The 15,999-nt window shown below is 37.9% G+C and overlaps 1 protein-coding gene and 1 long non-coding RNA gene across 4 annotated transcripts in view; one reads left to right on the top strand and one right to left on the bottom strand.

Moving 5' to 3' along the window:
* The window catches only part of LOC114476649 (uncharacterized), a 319,238-nt gene that overhangs the window by 293,111 nt on the left and 10,128 nt on the right, over positions 1–15,999 (bottom strand). The gene's annotated exons all lie outside the window — the stretch shown is intronic.
* thada (THADA armadillo repeat containing) overlaps positions 1–15,999 on the top strand; it is a 208,496-nt gene that overhangs the window by 185,824 nt on the left and 6,673 nt on the right. For 2 of the 3 annotated variants that reach the window (XM_028468449.1, XM_028468451.1), the window contains one exon: positions 530–652. In XM_028468449.1, coding sequence (XP_028324250.1) covers positions 530–652 — 123 coding nt within the window. Of the gene's footprint in view, positions 1–529; positions 653–1,516; positions 1,796–15,999 lie in introns of those variants that run through there. The other variant, XM_028468452.1, reaches the window with a different exon arrangement.

Raw genomic sequence — 15,999 nt, 5'->3', positions numbered from 1 at the left:
GTAAGTGTTCAACCACTCACTAAGCTTTTTCTTTACTTCTACTACAACATTGGTTCCCAATCGTTTTTGTTCCCTGTGTCCAATCATGTGTACCCCCTCTTTACATCATAAGTACCCTCTCCATAATTTTATATGCTTTTTCATTTGTGGAATAACGTAACGGGCTCCCCTTAAACCCCTAACTGTGTCCATTACCTGGTTCCCTAACGCTTAATCTACAGGTTCTCAAACTTTTTTGGCTCAAGTGTACCCCCTTTTCTCTGATTTCGGAATCTAAGACCCCCCTTTGTCCGACTACACCATTTTGCTTAGAAAATAATTAAAAAACAACAGTAGATCATAATGATGGAGTGAATGAGTGATAACATACATTGGAAAGAATCTCATTTTGTGAATAAGTGGAAATAAACTTTATCTAGTGCAGTAGTTACCAACTTTTTTTGGATCGTGACCCCATTTTGATATCGTGTGTTTGTGTGTGTGTGTGTGCGTGTGTGTGTGCGTGTTTGTGTGTGTGTGCGTGTGTCAGGTCTGAACCTGACAGTGTCTCTGTGGAAGAGTCTGTTCGTTCTGCTCCAGGATGAGGATCAGGAGGTTCGAGACTCAGCGTCAGATTTCATCCTAAACGTTCCTGCTCATCTCCTCCCATCAGGTTCTCAACTCACCTCTTCTTCTATACACACGTCTCACGTCTGCTGTTTACAGTCCTGGAACATGAAAGCTTAGCTCAGCACGACTGGCTAAACAATTTAAAACCTCTATTCTCAAAATGTCATCTTTTTTTCTCTGCCCACAGAGATGTGTGTGTGTGTGGAACAAACCTATGATTATTTGTTCCCCTGGTTGGGAAGGAGGAGAATAAGAAATAAATGTCCTCATCTGATAGTTACTGGATTTTTGCATGTACTGAATTAGCTGGAATTAGCAGTGAACAATGTGGCTGTGATGGACATGTCACACTCCTTACCCAGGGTTTCCACTGAATACGTCTCCGCTGCGTCACGGCACCGATCTGGTTTTTCACCGCTGTCCGCCGTGCGGTATTCCACACCGATTGTGTTTTCAGTGCGCCACGGTGCACTCCTGTTGACGATATTTTTATAATCGCGCGAGAACGCGGTTAAATGTATGTGTTCTAAACACAACAATAAACAGATAAACAGGTCAGTGTTCCTAACGAAGGAGAACAAGAAGGTTGGACTCTGGATTTGTCATAGACACATTTTTTAGCAACAGCCAACAGAGAAAAGATAAAACTGTAAAACCAGTAAAACATGAACTTAAATCAAAGTTGCTGCAGTTTACAGTGAGTTACAGTATGAGAGGAATCAATATAGTGGATGTGATTTTGTTTTTACACATTATGACGTTTTGGTGATGTATTTACTTGAAATATAATCTGAAGTGTTTTATTTTGAAAAGTAACCCGATATGTTATTGTTGAGAACGTGCTTAATTTCCTGTTTAGCTTCATTTGCTCTGTGCTGATGATGCGTCGTGCTCCGGTGTCCGCCAGAAATAGAAGCCCTGTGTATATCTGGTGGAGGGCACCGGACTACCACATCTGGGAAGGAGCAGACACGCACCGCAGCGGACCTGGTGGAAATTAACACATAGACTAAAGTGGAAACCTATCAGCTCTGGTGACGTAACGCAGCGGGGGGGGTGTATGCTACAAACTCAGAGTATATACTGTCTACTATATATTAAAAGTGTGGTTAGAATGATGACCGTTCCACTGAAGTATACTTCAAAGTTTCCCAAGATGCATTTGGAACCTATATCGACAAAACTTGAATCACATTGAGGCTAAATATCTCTGTTGATTCTCCACCTTTACTTTGAAAGTTCTGAAAACATTTTAAGTGAGAAAGTGACCAAGTAGAATATTAACATGTGCTCATTTGATCCATAAAACTCATGGAAATACATTTCATGCCGACATTTCAGAGATTTTCAGAGACCCTCCATTGTGCTACTGACTAAACTTCCTGTTAATTTCAAAACAAGAGCCTTATTTACCAAAGAGTTTAAAAAAAAAAAAACAATAATAAAAAAGAAATATAGATGCTTTTGTTTTGAAAGGGGGATGTTTGATTTTTAGCTTGAAGCCGGTCCCAGCAACATTTTACGTTCATCATGGGACTGTTGGATATGACTAGTGTGGATACTTAAAAAATGTCCCCATATAGTATACATCTGGGTATTTCTCACATACTAAATCTTTTCATACTATCTAATATGACTTAAGTAGTACGTTAGTATGACATTTACAACACAGCCAAAGAAGGATTGAAACATTCTTTTTGACTGAATGATAAAGACACAAATGTACAACCCCTAATATGGCCCATATACAAAAAAGCTGAGCTCAATGAAAAAAAACAAAAAACTTTTCAATCAAAGAAAAAAAAATTCAAATGCACATATTTGCGTCTCAAATATTTGTTTTGCATTTAAACACTTTTTTTTTTGTTTTTCTCTGATAAAAAAAAAAAAAACATTTTTTTTTTTTATTAAAGTAAACCTTTTTGTTAATTGAAGTGTTTTTTTATTGAATAATAAAGACACAAATCTACCTGCATAACGGACATGTTAAATTTCTCACGGCGTAATCTCCAGTGATTCCAGTGTAACCCTCCCAGCATCCATAAATCATCTAAGGCATAACATTAATAACCATAGATGACTCCATGAACCATATTCATTGTGTTTGGTACGATACTGGACAGTTTATTAGTAAAGTCACAATAAGAGATAAATGTGTTTACCGACCATGGTTGGGGTCATTTATAATTGTAATTGTGTAATTGATAAGTAGTTACATATAATTAATATCATATAAACATATAATTGAAAAATCTGTAGCTGTTGTAATCATAAATAAAATATAATTGAGTTTAGATAATTGACGTTGTAATTGTATTTATATGGAAATTTCATGGAAATTCTACAAAAACTGGAGCCATGTTACAGTCCTATATCTTGTCCTATGTGTTTCATATCAACTTTTCTCACATGTTACTTCTCTTTAGGATCATTTTACTATAAAAAGAATTAAATTCACCCACACCAAAAATATTAATACCAATGTTTTCATGGATAAGGAATATTTCAGTATTTATAAGTAAGTAAGTTACTTACTTAGTATTTATAATATTGTATATATTTGCTGCATTTATTTCATAGCTGATTTAATACATGTGTCAAACTGACCCATTATCATTAGAGATGCTAACAGAAAGCTAACACAAGAGGAAGGTTATGTTTTATGTGGTTATTTATTAAAGGCTCTGTAATTGGGATGGATGATTCAAGACATAATTGTAATTTTAAAATTGAATTGATTGAGATTCTTGCCCTGGGTTGCAGCAAAAAAAATAAAAAATATATAAATAAATAAATATATAGAACATTTCTAGTTTCACTTCACAAAGAAGGAATGAAAAAACAAATGTACCAATCTAACTGTTTTTATTATTATTCATTTCTGTAACATAAGTTTCTAAAGCTGTGGTATGAACCCGCCAAAATAAATCTAAAATACAGCTTGAAATGTTCAGCACCTACTGTAACTTAAAGAATGAGAGAATAAAGTGCTCAAATTAAGCAGTGGTATTATTTATGATGTTCTACATGATATATCATAAAACACTGGACACATGATCTTTAATATGTGAGATACACTTTAACATGGAGGGAGAGATGTGTGTCAGTTATAGATCACTGAGTTAAATAAAAGTAGGAGAGAATACAAGGATTTATATGGATTAAAAGCATTTAAAAATCCAACAACGTAGATTATGGCATTAAAAGTCTCTAACAACATAACTCCACTTTTGCTCATTGTCTATGTGCTCCCGTGGTCGGTGGATGCCGATTTTTCCATGAAAGAGGAGGGGGAGGAGATTATCACCAATCCACTGCTTTATATCCAGAAAAGTGTGCACTGAGCGCAGGGTTTGTTCGTTCTCTGTTTTCTCAGTGCATCACTACAAACAACACTTATGAGACTACGGAGTGCCCACGGTGTCCGCCATGTTGTAAACAAACACAGCTCTGAGCTGCTACGGGAAGCTGGAGGGTCAAATGTCATCAGCTGCAGCGGTCTTTTAAAACTTTTTTACTTGGTTTTATTTTGTGAACCTTTGAATTTTATATCATCGTTTATATCATTTCCTAGTCACTGTGTTTTTGGCACTTAAAATATTTGAATATTATGTACACTATATTAAGAATTTTATTTTTTTTGGAATTAATTTGGGAAAACTTTAAATGAAAACACACGCACGCACGCACGCACACACACACACACACACACACACACACATACACACACAGACAGAGCTATCAGTCTCTCTCTTTGATTTCCTCCCTTCAACAACACTCACTTCCGATACTTTCCCAGCTCCTCCATTATTGTGTCTGCTGCTGCTGATAGCATCTCATAACTTCTCACCACAAGGCCAAAACATCTCTAGAAAGAGAGCGAGGGAACGCTCCGTGGTTGTGGTTAGCTCAGCTGGATTTCATTCATTTACATTAAAATGTAAACGTGTCCATCAGAAGCACAGCAGCTTTGTCATGTGATCTAAAGCCTTTACATCTGAAGCTCCTGTAACAGCGCTTAAGTTCATCTAAAAGCTGTGTGTGTGTGTGTGTGTGCGTGTGTGTGTGTGTGTTCATGTACATGAGGCCAGACGAGGCCAGATAAGTTTAAACAAATCAGATAGGAGGTGAACAACATGGTTTTTCCTTCTGTGCAGCAGGAAGTGAACACAATAGGAGTAATTACAGCCTGGGTGTCCTGGTGTCCTATGTTTACTGCGTGCTCACTCATTGTTTTTGCTTTTGTGGGGTCACACACACACACACACACACACACACACACACACACACACACACACACACACACACACACATGGTGTGTGAGACGTACAGTAGAAATGAGCTCTCAGTCAATGATGGTTTAATATCATGTTTGGTTTTAAACCATGGACACGTGTCATCAAAGCAGTTGATTGAACAGTTCCTAATCTGAACAAATGTTGATCAGCCTTTTCCACTTTATTGTATGTCATCTTATCTTCATCTGTTACGCCCTGAGCTTCCTGTGTCTCACAGAGACCCTTATTATTACAGAGACCCTTAGTGTTGTCTGTAAGCTGTTAGTCTACTGCCCATCACACGTCACATGACTCAGTCCCACTTATTGTTCAGCTTTGATCTTCAGAGGGTGTAAGAGACAATATTTATTATTATAATTTGTTTATTTGTCAGGGACAATGTACATTTATCAACATTACAGTGAAGAGTTAGCTTAATGGCTATTTTTCATCTGTTCATTTGTTAAAAGTCACCCTTAAAACCAAATGTATCAACATTAGCATAATAAAAAATGTTACATTCTAAAACAGCATAAAAACATTCATAAAATGTTATAATTCACCTTCCTAAAAATGTACAAGTCAGTTTAATTCAATTGTTCAATACATATTTTAAATATAAATAGAAAATAAAATGCAAGAGAACTCATGACTATCATGGCTGATGATTACAGTTCTGATTACTTAAAAGCCATTGTCTAAGCTTGGTTTTAAATGAATTATACATGATAGTGTCCCTGATATTTGTTTGTGTAGTTAACTCTATCTGCACCCCTTGTGTTACGCTGAGTGACGTTTCTAATATTTACATATTAAGTGGAGAAGAGGACAATCCATGGGTCATTTAGAAAAAAGACACAGATTTACATAATTTAACATATTCTTCCACTTGAAAAGTTTGTGTTTTTGGAGAATAGCATATTGGTGGTAGCGCGATTCACTTTGTGATTATTGTATCAATCCCAAAAAAAAAAAAAAAATGTCCAAATTGATTTTTTAATCATGTTCTTGAACGAAAAATAACCATTTAATTATTCATAAGCATAGCACGTAAAGGCCCAGTCACTAGGTGTCAGTGAACCACATCAGACCATGTTAAACGACATCATTCCTCAATGCTTTTTAGCTGGAAGTTGATTACACTTTATTTTTATAAAACATATTATAACACTTTTATAGATGTATGTTGTTACTTTTTTAAAGAAGTTAATTTAATTCTTAACAGAATCAGAATCTGTTGTAGAAACACAAGTTCAACTTATTTGATAAATGTAATTTTACAGTTTGATTAACAGCACTTTGTATTGAATTACAGTTAGTTACCATTTACCTGTTCTCACAAGTTTAAAAAATAAATGAATAATTGTATTTCATACCTTTTTGTACTTGAATAGGTATTATTTGTAATTATTGACTTTGTGATCTATCGTCATGTATATTGTATTGTTTAATATCGGGATATATTATATTGTGTATTACATAATTAGATTAGTTTATTCCAGCCTTTCTACCAAACCTAACAAAAAGGTTCAGATTGCTTTTTTGTTTCAGAACGTGAATTCAGTTTTTTTCCGTTCGTTCTCACAGAAAATGGGAGTATTCTAGTTTTATCCATTGAGATATTTGTCATGGATTCCCATTTTCATTATAATCTTAGCTATACTGTCATCTTCTCTTCATTTTTTAAATGGACATTAGGTTTTTCCTTGCTCATGTCTGATTTACTGTAACTCACTTTTGTCTGGTGAACAATGCACTTCTCACTGCAACTAATTCCATTGGCACGTCTTAATGTCATTACTTAAAAAAACCTAATCTAACCAAGGCAGTTTTTTCTAAGGCAATGCAAATTTATTTGTATTGCGAATTTCATACATAAGGCAATTAGATGTGCTTTACATGATCAAAAAGTAGAACAGAAAACAATAACAGCTTAAAAATCAATAAGAACATTTAAATCAGCAGCAACAAAATATTTAAAATCTGCAGTAAAAACATAAAATCAACAATAAAATGATTAAAAATCTCCCTATCAATCATACGCAGTAGAGAAAAAGAAAAGTCTTTAATGTTCACATGTGATGCTGACTTCAGCTCTGCTGCAGTTTGTTCCACTTCTTTGCAGCATAACAACTAAAAGCAGCATCACCATGTTTACTGTGAGCTCTGGGCTCCACTATCTGACCTGTGTCCATAGATCTGAGAGACCTGCTGGGTTCATACCTGACTAACATCTCACTGATGTATTCTGGACCAAACCCATTCACACATTTATAACCAGCAGCAGAACTTTACAGTCTCCTCTGAGGCTGACTGGGAGCCAGTGTGAAGACTTTAAAACTGGACTAATGTGTTCTGACCTGAGCTGCAGCGTTCTGAACCAGCTGTAGATGTTTGATGAAGACCATTACAATAGTCCAGTCTGCTGGAGATAAAAGCATGGACCAGTTTCTCCTGATCTTTCTGAGTCATTAAACCTTTCACTCTGGAGATGTTCTTTAGGTGGTAGAAGCTGTTTTTGTGATAGATTTGATCTGATGCTGATGTAAGATCTGAGTCAATCAGAACACCAAGGTTTTTGACTTGGTCTTTATCTTTTAAAGATGGAGACTCAGATACTCACTGACAGCAGTCCTCTTTTCAATGGTTACTAAAGACAATCACCTCCATCTTGTCATGGTTTAGTTGAAGGAAGTTTTCACTCATCCAGAAGTTTACTTTTTCTAAGCAGTCACACAACAATAGTTTGACCCTGATCTCACTCACTTTGGAAAGCTGACAAAAAGACCCTAAAATATGCTTGTTTTAGAACTCAAACTGTAGAGTGTGGATCTGATTCTCAGTGGACAACCAGAGAAAACCAACCATAAAGTGGTTAAAGTGAACCAGAATTATTCAGAATACTTACTTCAGAATTAAAAACTACTGTATACAGCATAAAAGCTGCTTTTAATCAAGCACTTCAATGCACTTTGGGTTTTAATGAGAGAACATATTTAATTTGACTTTCTTCCAGTAGTTCAGTCAGTTATAGGCCTGTACAATGTTATTTAATGTATGAGTGGGTCAAGTTAAGCTTTTTGTTTTATTTATTTTATTTTATTTTATATTGTGCGTTGTTGGAATATCAGTGCTTAATAAATATTTACATATTTTTATTTGATTTATTCTTTGAAGCATTTTCAATTAATGTATGCAACTAGTGAAGTTAGTACACATTCAGAGCCATAAATGTAATGGGACTAAGCATTGGCATAATAATTTATTTCTGTGATTCGGTTCTTGGCCAAGAATTTTCATTTGGGTGCATCCCTTAGTAACCGCTAACCAGCATCTGGACCAAAGACTTCTCTATAAAATGAAGGAGTATTGCATAGTCCTTTGTAGACGAATGACAGAAAACTGAATAAATGTGTTAGTCCAGTCGTAACTGAAAGAAAGGACAAAATAGGGAACAGCATGGGTGACGAGAAGCAGAAGAAAGTAAGGAAACCAAATTCATGGTGCTACAGGCTAACTATAGACCAATCATCAACCTTCCATTCATGGCCAAGATCATTGAGAAGGTGGTCTTCAACCAACTGAGTCAATTCTTAACATTCAACAAAATATTTGATAAATTTCAGTCAGGTTTTCGTTCTCATCACAGCACTGAAACTGCTCTTATCAAAGTGATCAATGACATAAGGTTGAACACTGATTCAGGAAAAGTATCTGTTCTCATTCTGTTGGATCTAAGTGCTGCATTTGACACTGTAGATCATACAATTTTGTTGCACAGATTGCAAACATGGGTTGGACTAAATGGAAAAGTAATGCAATGGTTTAAGTCCTACTTGGAGGAGTGAAGCTATTTTGTAAGCATTGGAAACTTTGAATCTGACAGATTACCAATGTCCTGTGGGGTTCCTCAGGGATCTGTTCTTGGACCCCTTCTGTTTAACCTTTACATGCTTCCTTTAGGACAAATTTTACAGAACTGTAAGGTTGATTATCAGAGCTACGCAGATGACAACTATATCTATCACTGAACCCAGATGACCATGGTCCCATTGAGGTGTTGTGTGACTGTTTAGAAAAAATAAACTGCTGGATGAGTGAAAACTTCCTTCAACTAAACCATGACAAGATGGAGGTGATTGTCTTTGGTAACAAGGAAAAGAGGACTGCTGTCAGCAATTATCTGAGTCTGGATCTTTAAAAGATAAAGACCAAGTCAAAAACCTTGGTGTTCTGATTGACTCAGATCTGACATTCAGCAGTCAGATCAAATCTATCACAAAAACAGCCTTCTACCACCTAAAGAACATCTCCAGAGTGAAAGGTTTAATGGCTCAGAAAGATCAGGAGAAACTGGTCCATGCTTTTATCTCCAGCAGACTGGACTATTGTAATGGTCTTCTGACAGGAATCCCCCAAAAGAGCATCAAACAGCTACAGCTGGTTCAGAACGCTGCAGCTCGGGTCTTAACCAGAACAAAGAGGTCAGAGCACATTACTCCAGTTTTAAAGTCTTTACACTGGCTCCCAGTCAGCCTCAGAATAGACTTTAAAGTTCTGCTGCTGGTTATAAATGTGTGAATGGGTTTGGTCCAGAATACATCAGTGACATGTTAGTCAGGTATGAACCCAGCAGGTCTCTCAGATCTATGGACACAGATCAGATAGTGGAGCCCAGAGTTCACAGTAAACATGGTGATGCTGCTTTTAGTTGTTATGCTGCAAAGAAGTGGAACAAACTGCCAGCGGAGCTGAAGTCAGCATCACATGTGAACATTTTTAAATCAAAGTTAAAGGCACTTTTTTTCTCTACTGCATATGATTGAGAGAGAGACTTTTTGTCATGTTGTTGATGTAATGATGATTTTACTGATGATTTTAAATGTTCTTATTGATTTTAAACAATTGAATGTTTTATCATGTAAAGCACATTGAGTTGCCTTGAGTATGAAATGCGCTATACAAATAAATTTGCCTTGCCTTACAGCTAGATTAGCGAGTAACTACATGAATATGGACTAGTGTGTAAAGGATACGTAGCCTGATCCTGTTAGATCTCTGAAGCTAAGCAGGTCTGGTCCTGGTTAGTAGGTGGATGGAGAACACTGAGAATTCCAGGTGCCACAGTGGGGTGGTATCTGTCATTGTGTCCTTGGGCAAGGCACTTCAACCACATTGCCTAGTATGACTGTAGTGTGTGAGTGAGTGTTGGTGGTGGTCGGAGGGTCCGATGGTGCTCTATGGCAGCCTCGCTTCTGTCAGTCTGCCCCAGGGCAGCTGTGGCTACAACAGTAGCTTACCACCACTAAGTGTGGAGTGAAAGAATAATGCCTTAATTCTGTAAAGCGACTTTGAGTGTCCAAAAAATTGATGCATTATTACCTATGGAGGCGGAGTCATAGTCGGTTTTAGGATGCTGTGGGAGGAGAGACCAGAGCGTTTGTGGTGGTTTCCCACCACTGTGTGTGTGCGTGTGCGTGTGTGTGTGCGTGTGTGTCAGTGTGTGTGTGTGCGTGCGCGTGTGCGCGCGTGTGTGTGTGCGTGTGTGCGCGCGCGTGTGTGTGCGTGTGCGCGTGTGTGTGTGTGTGTGTGCGCGCGTGCGCGTGTGTGTGCGTGCGCGTGTGTGCGTGTGTGCGCGTGTGTGTGCGCGTGTGTGTGTGTGAGGTGTGATTGCAGGCTCTATATGGAGCTGAATCTTAAATGTAGGAACAGTCACAGTTTGAACAACAAACACAATCACAGGATGCTAAGAAACTAATTTAATACGTGAGGAGAAAACAAACATGTTCACCATCTAATGTCACTCATTGGTCACAGGAAAGCTTTGTGTTTCTCTCTTAAAGCTTTCAAGGCGACGTTTCATCTTCGGGTTGGTCTTTTAATCTAAACTAAAACATAAACTGAGATTAAACTCCTGAATCTAAAGGAGAAATCACATATGTAACTAACTAGGTCACAGTAAAGATATTGTTCATGACAGGAAGAGACATCCTTTAACCATCACAACCACTTATGGTAAACACCCTCAGGTCTGAAACCACCAGTTTAACTACCACCAGTTTAACTACCACCAGTTTACCTACCACTAGTTAACCTACCACCAGTTAACCTACCACCAGTTAACCTACCACCAGTTTAACTACTACCAGTTTACCTACTACCAGTTAACCTACCACTAGTTAACCTACCACCAGTTTAACTACTACCAGTTAACCTACCACTAGTTAACCTACCACCAGTGAACTGGTGAGTGATGTCAGTCTCTGACTTGAACATCAAATTGTCTAAAACAAACATGTTTCTGCTTTTAGCTCAGTTAGCTGCTAACCACTAGGTTCTATGTTATTGAGAATGGATCCTAATCTATGACATGTTTGTGGGAACCTTTAGCTGTGGCTCGTGTTCCCGTCCTGTGATAAACTGATGTGACACATAAAGAGTCTGTCATGTTTCCTGTTGTTGTTGTTGCTCGTACCGAAGTGTTTGCTTTCCTTTCCTGCTTCTCGTCAGCAGACTGAGGAAGTGGAGGCTGTAAAATAGTGTTTTTATTTCACGCCTCGCTTTCACCATCTTGCACCTTTTCTTCCTGGAGGCGTGGCTTCAGTGGGACCCTCACAGTAGAGGCTCTGTGGGTGTTTATGGTCTTCTTTTTAACTGCAGCCTGGACATGGACATGTCCTTGACAGAGTCTCTGATGGATATCTTTGTAGTCGATGAGATGACTAGTTTTCAAGCCCCGCCCCCCTCCAGGTGTCCAACCCATAGCCCGTATCCCTGTGATGTGAGCCGCTGAGCACAGGAATGAACTCCCACCACAGCACTGGGAATTTCTCTGGTTTCACATCTCCACAGCCTCTCACCCAGTGCACCCGCCGTCTGTGACACATGACACCCATCTTCAGCTTAAATACCCACTGTCCAACACTTCAGAGAAAATTAAAATGATCAAAATGCACATATTGTAAATACAAAAATACAGACAATAACAGAAAAATATACCAAACAACTACAGAAATACACCAAATCACAACAGAATACGATACAATGATAGATTGTGCAAGACTATAACAAAAATACACAAAATTACTAAAAGAACACACAAAAAAAATAAACATACACAAAAATTCAAAGAACAGCAATATAAATACACACAATGGCTCGAAAAATACACAAGACAATTAAATAGAATGAAAATTACTCTAAACACACATTTTGTCTACAAAAATACACAATATTAACAGAAAAGACAACAAAAAACAAAACAATGAAAGCACAAATACACAAAATGACAAATTGTGCAAAATAGCAACAGAAATGCACAAAATGAGAAATAATATAAAACAAACATAAATACACAAAAGACAACTAAAATAATCAAAATGTATTAAAAAACATGCAAAGATTACAGAATTCTTATAAAATACTGACAAGATGACTCAAGAATTACGAACGACAACAATACAAAAACACACAAAATGAACAAAAACAAAAAACCAAATAAGAAGAAAAAACAAAAATAATAATGACTAAAAATTAAACAGAAACACACAAAGCCTGTTTCCTGTGTTAATGCTCTGATTGGTCATTATTCTAAATAATGACATGAACGTTGATCATGTGACCCTCGGATCAGAAACAATCATGTTTGTGGCCTCGCTGTGATAAAAGTCACCTGTTTCTGATCAATACTTTTCCTGCTGTGATTTTTCATGTATTTTTTCACATGGATTGTTGTTCTGCTGCTTTGCTCACATACTGTAGTCCACAAACCTCTTATGTAGTAGTTTCTAAAAGTGCTGATTCAGTCTGTGTGTGTGTGTGTGTGTGTGTGTGCGTGTGTGTGTGCGTGTGTGTGTGTGTGTGTGCGTGTGCGTGTGCGTGTGCGTGTGCGTGTGCGTGTGCGTGCGTGTGTGCGTGTGCGCGTGCGTGTGCGTGTGCGCGTGTAATTGTTAGGCCTGCCGTAGATGGTAAATGGGTAACAAATAGAACTAATGGAGTTTTTTTGCTTAAAGCGAAATATTGGTGTTTTTGTATAAACTAGTACAGTGCCTGTCTGAAGTATGTATTCATATAGTGGGAGGAGCTTAAGTAGAGTTGTTAATTATGGCCAAATGTATATGTGTTTGAAGGTTGCATGTACAAAGAGCTGTACATACTCTGTACTCTGTAGTGATATAAAAGGGTTTATGTGTGGCTGAAAAGTAAAATAGCATGTGTGATTTCCCTGGTTTAATTCTATGGAACATGTACCTGATAAATTGATAAATAAAGTATGCACCAATGTTTACTGGACTTAAGCAAATGGATAATAAATGTCATCTTCTGTCCTTAGACCCTCCTCCGGCAAGGAAAAGTTTGTGGAGAAATGTGTATGTTTACATGGTCTTTGTGGGCATGTGTTCACAGTACAGAGCCAGAGATGCCCCTCCCCCCTCTCATGTTTGATCTAATTCATGTTGAAAATAAAATTCAAATAAGTCCAAAATAATAGACGCACACACTCGGACTATGTGCAAAAAAGTTTCAAGTCGAACAGACACTGCGTCACGGAGACACACACACACACACACACACACACACACACACACACACACACACACACACACACACACACACACACACACACACACACACACACACACACAGACGTTCCTTGTTTTTATACAGAGATGAGATGTTTACTGTATGCAAGGGAGCTTTTTACTTGTACCTGAATATTTTATGTATGACTTAATTGTACTTGCACTTAAATTAAGTGAATTAAGTAACATCACTTCTATGTGAGTAGGAGATATCAGTAGTCTTTACATCTTTGTATATTGTCCATAAATGTAAAAAGGATGATAGTTGTCATTCTCTCACAGGTTTACAGGTGCTTGGCCTGTCCCTCTGTGGCAAACAGGGCGTGATTTGGGCTGAACTCGTGCCAACGCACGCACGCACACGCACACATGCCAGCATGTACATGAAAGACAATCCCCTTGAGAACGCAGAGGTTTTACAGAAAGCTTGAGGAGGAGACCTGGGTTAAGTGTTGTATTAAACCCTCTGTAGAAAAGTAGTTAATTTGAACGCAGATACGATTTCCTATTATATTTCTCAATGTTGGGGCGGGTGAGGGCGGGGTGACGTCTCCACTTCAGAGGATGGGCCGTAACAGCTTCACGCTTCCAGAAAGGAATTTGTCACTGGAGCTTTGAAGCTTTAAAATGTGTGATAGAGAACAATCAGCAGCTCCACGCTCTGATTTTACGCCTCCTCTCTGAAGATGAAACACAATCTGTGTGTGTGTGTGTGTGTGTGTGTGTGTGTGTGTGTGTGTGTGTGTGTGTGTGTGTGTGTGTGTGTGTGTGTGTGTGTGTGTGTGTGTGTGTGTGTGTGTGTGTGTGTGTGTGTGTGTGTGTGTGGCTCTCCTGCTCACACACAGTCACACAGTGGCAGTGCTCTGGCCTTTTGAAGTGTTGGCTGTTATCAGGTGGTGATGACAATGGTCAAGGTGGGAAAACCAAACACAAGTTCCTCTTCAGTTCCTGTGACCAACTGGAACCATGACCTTCTGTTTGAAATCACACTTTCTCTGATTGTGTTGTAAACACTGCGTCTGTCTGTCTCAGATCACCTGTTGGACCACATGGTCTCGTAGTTTCTTATCGTCTATGGGTTTTTTTAACTTTCATACAAATGCTTGACAGGGTATGGAATTAAGAAAATATAATGGGGACAATTTTGGTCCCCGCAATCTAAAACGTGTTCTCAACCTTGGTGTCAGGACCCCATTTGGGGTCACAAGACACTGGGAGGGGGTCGCCAGATGTCTTCAAGAAAATATATTTTCTGAACAATTGTTATTTTTACCCTTTTTCTGCAACTACACCAAACTTACCATATTTTAACCTTTGTTCATCACTTTTTATTGCCATATTTTGGCTCCTTTTAATGCATTTTTGCCAAATTACTCCCATTTCTGACACTTCTCCATTACATTTTAATTCCTTTTCTGCAATTTTTTTTTCCATTTTCAACACATGTTCAGCACTTACAAACCCTTTCCATCACTTTTCCACCTAATGTCACATATGTTGACCCATTATTGTCACTTTTAACCTCTTTTCACCAAATTTCATGCTTATTTATTGCCAATTTAACCACATTTACGACTTGTCATGTCCATTATTTGCCATTTTAAACTAATGAATCCTACTTACCCCCCCCCCATCTTTGCTGTTCTTAAGACAGTATTGACACTTTTTCTGTCCATTTTTGCCCACTTTAATGAGCAATTTTAAGCAATTTCTGTGGTTTTTGAAATCCCACTTCACCACCTTTTCCACCATTTTTGGTCACTTTTAACCCATTTTAGATCATTTTGCAGCGTTTTAGTTAAAACAGTGAAGGATTCCTTTAAACTTCTCCAGAAAAAGTCTAACAGAGTTTCCTCACAATTTCTTTCTTTCGTTTTCTATGTGGACTGTGTCTGTTTACAATGAATATTTCTGTATCCACTTACACTGCATGATGACAAATGCTTATGTAAGTTATAGCTTTTTCCCCCAGAAGACTTTCCAACCAAACACACACGCACGCACACGCACGCACGCACGCACAAAGTTTAGAAATGTTGTAACTACTTTTTGCGCTCAATAGATAAAATCATCTACCATTTCACCTGCTTTGTTTTTTCTTTTATGGTTATGTGTTAGTGATTTAATAACTAGTTTTTATAGAGACTTTTTCACTAGTTTTGGACTTTCCAGCACATTTGCATACAATTTGTAAATAAAAAAGACTGTGTAAGGTTTGAACGTGACTCAGGTGGGTACAGATTATTGTCCTACACATGTGACACTAGTAGAGCTGAACTGTTTTTGCTCAAATGACGTAGTTTTGGTTTTTCAGCCACACGTGTCAGACTACATATGAACAAAGTGGTTTTTAAAATGAATTAACATGAGATCTTTCAGCGTTTTCAAACATCAGCTGTTGTCTGTGCTTCAAAAGCTCTCGTCTCGTTTGGTTGTTGGTGTTGGAAAAGCACGTTTTTTCATTGAAAAGCTTCATGTTCTGTGAGGCTTTAAAGAGCAGACATTTAGTTATGCTGCTGTTCAGTTGAAAT

This window comes from Gouania willdenowi, chromosome 15, assembly GCF_900634775.1.
Source record: "Gouania willdenowi chromosome 15, fGouWil2.1, whole genome shotgun sequence".
NCBI lineage: Eukaryota > Metazoa > Chordata > Actinopteri > Blenniiformes > Gobiesocidae > Gouania > Gouania willdenowi.
This window is presented reverse-complemented; position numbering and strand designations above follow the sequence as displayed.